We start from the raw sequence: 12586 nt of genomic DNA, 5'->3' as shown, positions 1-12586 counted from the left end.
TAAATGTAGAGAAAAAGACACGTGGGGTGACTGCACATATTATGATTCACAGCATAACAAACAGGCATTTCTAAGAGAGGAGGTAGGGGATGCAGCCAAGCTTCTGCTGGACACAGTAACCCCATGCACCCACAGGCCAAGCAACATGTAAGGGGAGATAGCCAGGAGCATTTAAGATAGCCCCAGTTTGGACATCTAGAACCCCAAAGTCATCAACTCATCAATGAGGATGAAAGCGCATGATCCATCGGGCACAGAAGAGACTGAGGGCTAGTTAGGAAACACTCTGAAGCTTCTACCAGACCCCAGAGTTGGCAGCTTTGATCTCAGCCCTCAGCACTGCTGCAGAAGGGCACAGACAGAGCCTCTCCCACAGTAGGAGAGCCTTGCTTGCCACCTGTAAGGAGCAGTGATGCTTTCCAGAGCAGACCTTCACTTCCCAGAGGAAGAGACAAGTCCAGATGAGCTAAGACTCAAAATGAACAACTGGCCTCACATTTATGTTACTTTATAGTTTTATCTTTTACCCAGCAAGATCTTAAACACTATACTATGATACAGTCACAGAGTGCGACAATGGCACGTCCTGGTATATGAGGATTATATCCTAAAGTCAGAAGGCAGTGAAAACAAGTTTAAATGTTATTACCAGTCTCACTGACACTCAAGTAAATTTGAGAGTTGCTCAGCCTGCCCTTAACATACAGTGTGCTGCACAGTTATGTAAACTGTCCCCTGCTGTCATCATCACACCCAATGAGTTGGGGGACCTCTGAGGCAGAGGAGTGCAGTGTACCAAGGGAAAGTGCACACCAGGGGCAGCCTTCAGACCATTCTGTCTCAGAAGCTGAGGAGGAAGGGTGAGGGGACCTAAAGTACTCTACTTCCTGACAGAATTTATTCTACATTATTTTCTACATCTCCGCACGTCAGAAAATGCTGTCTATTTGGGGGCGTCGAATACAATAACGCATTAGAAAATGCCGAGCCTAGGGACTGGCATATTTCAACTCTGTATTTGCTGGACTCAAAATTCAGATTCAGACATCATTCACTGGAAAGTGGAAGACAAGTTGGCCACCTGGCTTTCCAAGCTGGCACTTCCTGTTGTAGCCCCATCACAGTGCACTACCCAGGTGATGAGACGAGTAGGGCCCTACAGCTGGAAAAGACTGGAGAAGACCAGTGACCTAACCCTTTGAAACCCTACGCCAAATAGGTGCATGGTGACACACATCATGGCCCCATACCTCAACAGGAAGACTTGTCCCTCTGAAGTGTCAAGCCAAAACCCCAGGTCTCCTGAGATCTCCTGTTTACCACTCTGACTTAGAGCAAGTCAACTAACAGGAAGGATGCAACCAGAAAGCAAACACTGCAGACGGAACAGAAGTTAATGTCTATCAGTAATAAAAGAAAAGGTAACAACTAACACCAGAAGGTAACAAGATAAAACAGTATGAATAGAGCATTGGTGCTCATGCTGAGGCCTTTCAGGAGACAAGCTCAGAAATAGCACCGGACAATAACAATGATAGGACAGGAAGTTTGCTGCTCACAGGAAACAAGTCTGTATTAGACTGGAAATTTCACATAGCTGCCACAGAACTGCCAGCCTTCTGCCAGCTAGAAGGACTGCAAGTGTGGAATCCAAAATGTAAATACTAATAAGCCAAGCACTAATTTAAAAAAAACTCCAGTCTTTGCCCTTTTAGAGCTTATAAAAGAAAAACAGGATATAAGGAGTGAAAGGAAATAACAGAGACTATTTTTTAAAGGCAAATCTGATTTTTTAAAAATCTGTATCAAACCTACAGCTAATATATGTAATGCTAGAAAACTAGCTGCTTCTCCCAAAGTTTACACAAGGACATCACTTTCATCACTTTCTGTTCAACTCTGTACTGCTGATTCTAGCCAGTGCAATAAGACAAGAAAAATAAAGGGCATCCATGTTGAAAGGAAGTAAGAAATAAGACTGTCTGTATTTGCAGACAATATAAATTTACTTATCAGATAGGAATCAACAATAACAGCAAAAATAATACAAACAGTAAATGACTTTAATAAGGTTGCAAGATAAAAGATCAATATATAAAAATGACCTATTTCTATATATTATCAATGATAAATCTAAAACTGCAATTAAGAAAAAAATTTCAGACAATAATATTTTAAAAGTAAACACTTGGGAATAAACTTTTAAAAAGAAGTGCAAGACTCATAACTTAAAGTACAAAATACTGCTGAGAAAAATTGAGAAAGCTACTTCATATTCACAGGCTGGAAAACTTCACAGTGCTAAAATATTAGTTCTTCTCCAAAATAAGCTATAGATTCAATACAAATCCTATCAAAATCCTGACAGGTAGGCATCACAATCCTACACTTGAAATTATACTACAAAGTGACAGTAATAAAAATAGCATGGTACAGGCAAAAAAAAAAAAAAAAAAACAGACCTAAGGATTAATGGAAGATATTAGAAGATGCAGAAACAACTCCAGACATACTTAGCCACCTTACCTTTGACAAAGATGCCAAACACATTCACTGGAAGAAAGATAATCTCTTTAATAAATCGTACTGGAAAAACTAGCTTTCCACAAGCTAAAAATTAAAATTAGACTCATATCTTTTACCATGTGCTATACTAAAATGAAAATAGATTGAAGATCTAAATATTAAAACAGAGGCTGGGGATTTAGCTCAGCGGCATAAGCGCCTGCCTTGCAAGCAGGCAGTCGTGAGTTCAATCCCTGGTACCGATAAAAATGAAAAAGACAAAAAAAAATATTAAACAGAAACATTAAATCTACTGGAAGACAAAATAGGTAGAACTCCTGAAGACATCAACGTAGACAAAGATTCTATGAACAAAGTCCAGTTGCACAGGAAGTATCACAAGGCATCAACAACTGGGATCTCATCTTATTTATTAAAATGCTTATGCACAGCAAAAGAAACCATTAACAGAATGAAGAGAGAACCCAGTGTACAAAAAAATTTTGCCAGCTGTTCCTCAAAGAATTACTAACTAGAATATAAAAAGAACTCAAAAAATCAGAACTCTCTCTACTAAATTTAAAGACCCAATCCAAAAGTGGGCATCTGAAATGAATACACACTTCTCAGATAAAGAAATACAAACAGCAAATAAATAACATGAAGAAATGTTCAATATCACTGGCCATTCGAGAAACGCAAATTAAAACAACACTGAAATTCCATCTCACCCCAAAAAGAATGGCTATTATCAAAAATCAACCAATAATAAATGGTGGCAAGGCTGTGAGGAAAAAGGAACCCTTCTCCACTGTTTGGGGAATGTAGTCCAGTGCAACCACTGTGGAAATCAGAGTGGAGATTCCTCAAAAAACTAGGACTAGATGTTCCATTTCACCCAACTATTCCCCTTCTTGGTATCTTTCCAAAAGAAAAGCATCATACCACAGCAATGTATGCACACTCGCATTTATAGCAGCACAGTCTGTAATACCCAAATCTTAGAAACAACACAAAGGCCCATCACCTGGTAAATGGATACAGATGTGGTTTATTTATACAAGGAGTACCACTCGGCCACAAAGAAAGATAAGTTCAAGACATTTCTAGCTAAATGGATGCACTGTGAAACCATACTGTTAAACAAAATAAATCAGACATGTGTAAATAGCACCCTGTTTCTTTGGTATGAGAAAATGGAGGTGTAAATAAGGACCAAAATTTTTAACAGGTATTATGAAATAGGAAGAAAATGTTCAAATGGGGAGGGGAACAAAGAAAGGGAGGAGGAAAGAAGGGAAAAGTAAAAAAATGATAAAAGAAGGAAAAAATGGAAACAAAACTTTTGTAAATGTGGAGGAAAGGTGGGGCTGAAGGGAAGGTAGGAGAATGGGAAAAAAAAGAAACAAGTTATATCATGTACGAATTCTCTATGATGAATGTGATCATTATGTATATCTAAAATGTAATAAAACCTGATTGGAGAAAAAAAGAAAAATAGTGTCAAAAGAAAAAGGAAAAAAATTCCAACAGGCTCTGCACAAATTCACAAAAATGTACATAGAAATGCAAAGGACTCAGAACAGTTAATACAATCTTGAAAAGGAACAAAACTGGAGGCTTTACACTTCCCAATTTTGAAACTACAAAGCTACAATAATCATAACAGTGTGGTACTGGCATGATGACAGACCTACAGATCAATGAAACCAAATTGCAAGCCCAGAAATAAACTCTTGTGTTTATGCTCCATGGATTTTTCACAAAGGTTCCAAAGTAACTTGACAGGGAAAAAATAGTCTTTTCAACAAACAGAGTTTGGAAAATAAGATATCTCATGCAAAAAGAAGTATTTAGAGCAGGGTTCAGCAAACTCTGGTGCTTGAGCCAAGTGCAACACACCACTTGATTTTGTAAATAAGTTTTTATTCATTAACATATTGTTAATGAATAAAAACTTATTCAAAATAAAAACTCACCAACAATGGCAAAACTGAAAATCATGACAAAGATCTCATGTGCAAAACCGCAAGTATTTACTATCTGGTCCTTCAGAAGAAATTTTTGTTAGGTTCTGATGTAGAGCCTCACCTCACAATATATACAGAAATTAACCTATCAAACTCCTGGAAGAACAGGACAAAATTTCTATGACTTGAGATTAGCCAAAGATTTCTAACACTGCATTCATCACCAAAAGTATAATCTGTAGGAAAAAATAAACTTCCTCATAATTATAAACATTTGCACTTCAAAGACCGTATTATAAAAATGAAAATACAATTAAAAGAAAAATATTTGCAAATCAGAATTTAATAAAGGTTTGTGTCTAGCCCAAAGTAGCCTTCTAATTCAATGATTACAACCCAACTGAAAATGGGCACATTGCCACACGAATAACAAATAAGCACAGGACAAGATATTCAACATCATTAGTTATCAGGAAAATACCAATTCAAACCACAATGAGATGCCTTTTCATAGCTACTAGAATTGCTATATTCTAAAAAGACCAATGCTAAGGATATGAACTCAAACTGTCATGTCATTTGTAAAAATATAAAATGGTATAATCACTGTAGAAAACAACTTGACAGTTTCTTAAAACACTAAACATAACTACATATCGAATTCACAAACAGAATGATCCAGTAAACCTTAGGTATCTTAAGTATCTATTTATGAGCAATAAAACAGTCTACAAAGGAAACCTTGTAAACAAATGACCACAGCAGCATTTCTCATAATAGCCAGGAAATGGAAACAATTCAAATGTCCCTAAACTAGTGACAGAATAAACAAACTGCAGTATACAATTCATACATCAGACATTATTCAGCAATAAAAAGAAACTACTGACACAAGTGACATCAACAAACAAACATCAAAAACTTCACATTGGTCTGGGGGTGTTGCTCAATGGGACAGTAAACGGCTAGAATGCAAGAGGCCCTGGGTTTGATAGCCAGCACACGCACGTGTGCACACACACACACAGCTGAGAGAAGCCAGACATAAAAGATACATGAATCAATTTATATTAATTACCCAGAAAAGCTAATAAATTTATAGAGGTAACAAGATAAATGGCCTGGAGGTGAGGGTGGGCATAGGGAGTAAGTGCCACTAAGCACAAGGTATCTCTTCAGGTCATGATGATGTTCTAAAGTGGGACTGGGGTGAGACTTGCCCAATTTTGTAAATTTACTAAAAAATATTGCAAAGAATACATTTTATGATGTAGAAATTATACGTCAATAAAATTGCTTTGTAATTTTACACCCAATGAAATCTTTGAAAATTCTGCTCTTGACTAAAGAACTGCAATGTGGCATCCAGAATAACGTGTTCCCAGCTCTGCCTGGCACCCAGAGCTCACCAATCTCACCCCCACCCCACATGGCCAACCTTCTTAGATACCATCCTCTGTCCAATACTATCCTTTATGGCTACCAAACACACAAGCTAGAGTCAGAAAGCCTGAAATATCAGGTCTTCCACCAACTCATCAATGACCTTGAGTTATTTCACATCACTGAATTAGTCTCCTCACTTCTAAAAGGGGGTTACCTTGCCTCTACAATGGGGATCATGATATCTCACAAGGTCAGCATGTGGGATGCCTGAAATAATGTTTTTCACACCCAAGGCACAGTGTCTAGCAGTGCAGACACATACTTTGCAAAGCCGGTTCCAGTCCTTCCATCAATGTCACCTCCCCTCTGACTGTCCCATCTTGAGTGAGGAAGTCCATTACTCTTTGTACCCTAGTTCCTTCTTAGCACTTGCAGCCTTTATTCTTTTCTCTTATCTCTTTCCCTTTGGTCCATTCCCTCTACTAGGCTGGGGCCTCCATGATGGCAGGACTTTAGCTTTGTTTCTTACTGTCTCTGTAAGGCTAGTCCCAGTGCTGTAACACGCCAGCAGTAAACATGTGCCAAGGTAAGGCATAACAGGTAGCTTGGCACAGTGCAATGGCATGCAGTCTGTGCGGCACTAGCATGTCTTGAGATTGTCTCTTGCATATCTGACTATACCCCTCTTGGTCTTTCCCTCCACAGTGGTCCAAAACCAGCATCAGAGGAACGATAAAGAAAGTGGAGTTGACCTATCCCAGTGGGTTGTAATGAGCTTCAGAACTTGGCTAGAAGTAAGTTCCTGAATTGAGTGGAGTCAATTGGAAAGGGGAAGAGGCTGACAAACTCTGAGGAGTCTGGAGGTCCACAAGTAACCAAATTGAGATGAGTTACCAAGGTGTCTGATTCCACAGGGTAGAGAAGCAAACTAAACACACAAAGGGCATTACGGCCATACATGTGCCTTCTCTCACTGGAAGATGAGGTTAAATTTACGGATTGAAACAATCTTCATGCATTTCACACACGCTTGCTCTGAAAACTGTAGTTGAATATAATTGCAGCATTTTGCATTAATTAAGTTTCTTTTACATCCAGGAAATTAGGGCTTGAACTTGCTATGTAAATTTGTGCAAGTAACTATGCAAATGAGCAAAGCTCTAGTACTTAGTGTTAAGTGGACTAGAGCACTTTCTAGGACCAGGCCCCAGGGATTACATATAAAGTGGTCTCCAAGAATATTTAATTCTCTCTGAAGGGGATGGGACATCTATCTCCTATTGTTAACTTCTCATTTGTTCACTTTAGTGGTCTTTTTAGCTGATTTTTTACTTGCCTACCTAAAGACAAGTTAAACAGCTCAACCCTCAAGTGACTTTAATAACAAAAAAAGGCCATATACCAAAATATTTCATTATCATCCTGTCCTTTCCTCCATCTTCCTCTTTCAAGGCAGGCACACAAGTGGAAGGCAGGCATGGCTTTCACAACATGGGGCCATGTACCTCACTGTGTGCCTCTGGACAAGTCATTTATTACCTCTGATTAGTGCAACCAAGTAGAAAAAGAAGCAAATGATCTGCAAGATTCTTTCTGGTTTTAATAGTCTGATTAAACTAAGTAAGTTACCAGCATCCCATGCAGGTCAGACGAAGGTAACATCACGGATTTTCAGGCTGCCCTTACATATACCACTGTGGTCTGGGAAAGCCTGAGGTAATGAGAAAGGCTTGATTTTTGCATTCAAAAGACACAGATTAAAGGGCCAGAAATTACCCAGGAAACACCTTGGGCAAAGTCCTTAACCGGTCTAAACCCAATTCTCCATCTTTATAGACAATTCATATTTTGCAAATTAAGAGAACTAGAAATAAATGGCATACTCAAAAAAAGGTGTTGCTTCTCCACCAACTGAGAAAGAATCACCTCCAAAGGCATTCCTTAAACCTGTGAAGACTCTAGCCAACATTCCCCAAAACAGGAGACAAAGTGACAAGGGTAGGGGAGCACCTGGAACCAAGGATATCTTCCTAAATTCTACCTCAAATTCTTGCCTCTCTGCCTACCAGCATAAGTGTCTCCTGCCCCTTCATCCTTGCCACCAGCCAGGTCAGTGAGCCTACAAACATCCTGCTGGGCACCCAATGTGCTGCACACCCTGCTAGGCTAAAAAAGGCCCCACAGAGTATCCTTCATGTTTTCTGAACACCTTTGCATACATTTTCATCTTATCATAGACACAGCAGCCAGGATTCTCTCAAGCACCTACCCCGACTCTTTAATGTAGCAGTTGAGGGTCAAATGAAACATGGTTTACCCAAGGTCACACAGCCAGTGAACCTTAGAAGTCAGACCTCCTAAAGTCTGTTTCTGAACCTCCTCCCCAAATAATTCACCTACACCCAACTCTGTATCTCATTCAAACTTGTTCCATTTCATGAGGTTCATTCATCTAATCACGGAACAATTATTGACAAAACACCCAGTATGCCACTCACTTCCCACAAGTGTGGGAAGGAAGCATAGCATAGTAGGTCAACAAAGAGCCTTGGAGTTGGCCTACTTAAGTCCCAGTTCTCTGTTACCTGTGTGACCTTGGATAAGTTACTGCACACAGCACCTGTTCTCTTTAATCTACAGAACGGGTTAACAGAATTCTACTTTTCACAGGTCTGTTGAAAATTAAATATCTGAAAAAGACTTAACATAATACATGGCGGCCACTACATACTCAAACATGAGCTGCTTTTATTATTCTTCTAAGTGGTGGGGACAGTTATGAATCACACAAGAACTTCAGCCTCAAGGAGCTTACACTCTAATGGGAAACACAACAAGTAAATACAATTATCAACACGAGTTTCAAATTGTGACAAGTGCCATGAAAACAATTAATGTATGACAGTAGGGGTGGGAAACTACTTTCCAATCAGTGTTCAGAAAAGAATTCATAGATGACATGTAAGCTATTACCAAAACAACAAAATGCCACATACAAAGAAAGCATGGGGAGGGAGGTACAGCAAACACAGAGGCCTGTGCTTGGGGCAGTCTCCTCTCTCCAAGGAAAAGCATGTTCAGACTGAAGGAAAAGGAGGGGGGTGGGGTCTAGAAAACTCAGCAGGCACTAGGATGCCCTTGCAAAATCAAAGTTTCTCATCTTAAATGTGCTAGGAAGCCATTAGAGAGTTTTAAGCAACGGGAAGGGTACACTATTCTATCTACAATTTTTACAGTGTCTCTTTGGCTGCGTTGTGGAGAAGACTGTCAGGCAAGTGTGGAAGTAAATAATCCCCGGTTAAGAGGTTGATGCAGTTGACCAAGAGGGAAAACATCTCGCGCACACATAACAACACGCGCGTTCTTGGGCGGTGGGACAGGATGGTTGAATGAAGAGCCAATTCGGGAAATGTAAAAAGCCAACCAGAGGGGCAATGACCCCAGGTTCCCTCTTGTCCTACGGGCCTCCCCACCTGTCACGTTCTTCACTCCCCCAGAAACCACTGTAGTGCGGCTTGTTCACTGCAGCCTTCAGTTCGGGTCCATGCGTAGCCTCTTGCTGGACACGAAACCTGGTAATTTTCCCAAGCCCACGACCCTTCCCACGGTGAAAGGGCTCCACGAGAGAGGCGCAGCGGGGGGAACCACGGGCCTCGGTCCCTGCGCCCCCGGGTGCCCTCCATGCCCACCCGGCCCACGAGGCGGTGCTCACCCGGATGCCCTGCAGCACCCGGACCCGCTCCTCCTCGTCCATTCCGAAGGACACCCTGCGACCCTCGCTGCTCTCAGTGCTCCCCATGGCCTGAGGCGGGCAGACCGGCAGGTAGGCGGGCAGACGACCACGCTACCCGACTCCAGAGCAACCAGCAGACGCCGCGCTGAGCGCCTCCTGACTCAGACGGCCGCGGCCCGAACAACAAAACCCCGTCCCATTGGTCGGCACTACAAGTTTGGCCAATCAGGTTGCATGACTCCGCAGTGCCTTAGGGGAGTTGTAGTGCTCAGGCAGGGACCCTGCGAAGCAAGGCGGAAGATGGGGGCGTGCCGTTGTGAACTTTGAGCGCGTGTTGGAGCTCCAGTCCCCCGCAGTAGGGCTGGAAAAAGCCGGCACTAGCTTTCTGAGATCACCTTGAAGCAGGGCACAGCACCATTTTCAGAAGCCAGGGCACCGCCAAGAGGTGGAGGAGCCATCCAGTGGAGAGCTTCAGCAAAGTTTGAGCAGCACTCCCAGAGCGTCAGACACTGACTTCCCACTAACACCACGAAGAAGAAAGAACCTGAGTAGTAGTACAGGGCCGTAGAGGAAACAAAGCACTAACAGGTAAGTACACCTACTGTGACAACTCAAAGCTGCATCCTAGTGCCGTGAAAGAAGTTAAAAGCAGAAGGCCTCCTTTAATTTGCAAGGCCAGAGGAACCTCTCTTAAGAAGCAAACATTTGAATGGAAACCCAAGAATCAGTGAGTTAGCCAGAAGGTTGGGGACTTACTTGGGGACTTGCAAGTGCAAAGCGCAAGTGCAATAGTGCAAGAATGTGAATGAGGAACCATTCAATGGCTGGGAAATAAAGGAACAGAGAAGCCAGAAGCAATTTGGTAAGAGAAATAGGAAGGACACAGGGTCTTATCAGATAGGGTCAGAGTTTGAGTTTTATTCTAAATGCCTTGGGAGTGGAGTGAATGGTCCTAAGCCCTTAGAAGACTTTGACTAAGGAGCATGTATAGTATTATACACGGTGTGAAAGGTACTAAGCATTGTGTTCATGCAGATTGCAGAGGACCAGGTAGTGAGTGTCATGGAGAGAACAAATGACTGCTGTTCACAACCACAGCTACCTTAAACTGATGCCCCTTTTTGTTGTCCCAAGTTGCTGAGTAGCTTTCATTTGCCAAAGTAAGCCCCAAATGAGTTCAGAATCTTGGGCTGGGGAACACTGCATTGCTCCTTGAAATAGCAAGAAATATTTGGAGCTATTTTGGCCAACTAGAAAGAAAGGGTGTGAAGAGAAGGGAGGGAATGAAGGAGGTTGGTGGGATGCTCTGAGACTGAACAGCTCAGAGAACCTATACTAGTGAGCATTCCCAAGATCAGATGGCCAGAAAACCTTAAGAACTAAGATATCTGTCAGTTTCACTCAGAAAAAATTTTAATTCGCAAATCTCTCTCCATCCTCTGTGCCCTCCAGGTCTTCCCTTTAAGCAGAGACTGTGGAAAATTCCAGTGCAAGTGATTTATTGAGGGAGGGCGCAGGAGAAGGAAAGTAGGACAAGGTGTGGGAAAAGCTAAGTGAAGAGCAGGTCACGTCTGGTTCTGCACTTTCTGTTGTTGAAAGGCTTGTTTTTGAGGGGGAGGATTGTACCAGGGATCAAACTCAAGACCTTGCACTTGCCAGGCCAGCGCTTATGCTGCTGAGCTAAATCCTCAGCCTGTTAAAAGGTTTTTGATTACTGATTTGATCTCCTTAGTCATTGTGCTATTCAGATTTTCTATGCCTTTATGACTCAGTTTTGGTAGGTGATATACTTTTGATTAGTTATCTATTTCTTCTTCTAAATTACTCTCTTTGCTAGCAAATAATTGTTCACAGAAGTCTACTATGATCCTCTGTATTGCTGTGATATCAGTTGTACTGTTTCCACATTCATTTATAATTTTATTTAGTTGAATTCTCTCTCTCTCTCTCTCTCTCTCTCTCTCTCTCTCTCTCTGTTTGGTTACTTTAGCTAATTTTGTCAAATCTATTGATCTTTTCAAAAACCCAACTCTTAGTTTCACTGATCTTGTTTGTTGTTGTTGCTGGTTTTGTTTTGAAACAGGGTTTCACTATGTAGTTTAGGCTGGTCTTGAGCTACCATTTGGCCCAAGCTGGCCTCCTACTCAGAGCAGTCTTCCTACCTCAGCCTCCTAACTGCTGGAATTACAGACATGTGCCGCCCTGCCTGGCTTCACTGATCTTTTCTGTTGTCTCTCTAGTTTCATTTCAATTATCTTTGCTCTCATCTTTGTTATTTCTTTCCTGCTGCTCTCTTTAGGCTTCATTTTTTCTTCTTTTTCTAATTATTTGCGGTTATAAAATCAAGGTTAGGTTGTAAGGTTGTTTATTTGAAATCCTGTGTGCGGTTGTATGTGTGATATACAGAGGATGGAGCCCAGTACTTTCCATATGCCAAGCAAGTACTCTAAACAGAGCTATGTCCTCAGCACTAAAGCTCTTTTTTCTTAATTGAGGGTATTTTTGGCATAAACATCTCTCTTAAAATGTGTTTGCTATATCATTTAAGGTGTGTGTGTGTGTGTGTGTGTGTGTGTGTGTGTGTGTGTGTTTTCTCAAGAAACTTTTATTGGGCAAGTGAAATGAACAGATACTTCACAGAATAAGAAATACAAATAACTAACAAATATCTGAAGAAATGTTCAACATCTCTGGTCATTAGAGAAATGCAAATTAAAATAATGCTGAGGTTCATCTTACTGCAGAAAGAATGGCAATCATCAAGAAATCAAAAAATAACAAATGCTACATAGAGAGGCTGTACTGAAAAAGGAATCCCTTCTACATTGCTGGTGGGAATGTAAACTGGTACAACCTTGATAGAAATCAATACGGAGATTTCTCAAAGCACTAAAATTAGAAATTCTGTATGATCCAGCTATCTCCCTTCTAGTAATCTTCCCCATAGAGCTTGAGATATCATACTACAGCAGTACTGTACATGCATATTACT

At 41.2% G+C, this 12586-nt stretch overlaps 1 protein-coding gene across 10 annotated transcripts in view; it reads right to left on the bottom strand.

Annotated features, from left to right (window-relative positions):
* Positions 1-9787, bottom strand: part of Chchd6 (coiled-coil-helix-coiled-coil-helix domain containing 6) — a 235369-nt gene extending 225582 nt beyond the window's left edge. For 4 of the 10 annotated variants that reach the window (XR_010043707.1, XR_010043709.1, XM_063237790.1 and 1 more), the window contains exon 1: positions 9574-9784. Coding sequence is in view for 6 of the 10 variants with exons in the window: in XM_063237790.1 (XP_063093860.1) it covers positions 9574-9660 (87 nt within the window). In the remaining 4 variants the exon portion in view is untranslated. Of the gene's footprint in view, positions 1-9573 lie in introns of all 10 variants that reach the window. The other 6 variants (XM_063237791.1, XM_063237793.1, XM_003463186.5 and 3 more) reach the window with 4 other exon arrangements.
* Between the last annotated feature and the right edge of the window lie 2799 nt (positions 9788-12586).

This window comes from Cavia porcellus, unplaced genomic scaffold (assembly GCF_034190915.1).
Source record: "Cavia porcellus strain 051 isolate PalLab524CR breed Dunkin Hartley unplaced genomic scaffold, mCavPor4.1 scaffold_27, whole genome shotgun sequence".
In the NCBI taxonomy this organism is placed as follows: domain Eukaryota; kingdom Metazoa; phylum Chordata; class Mammalia; order Rodentia; family Caviidae; genus Cavia; species Cavia porcellus.
The sequence above is the reverse complement of the archived record's forward strand: the minus strand, read 5'-3'. Positions and strand labels throughout refer to the sequence as shown.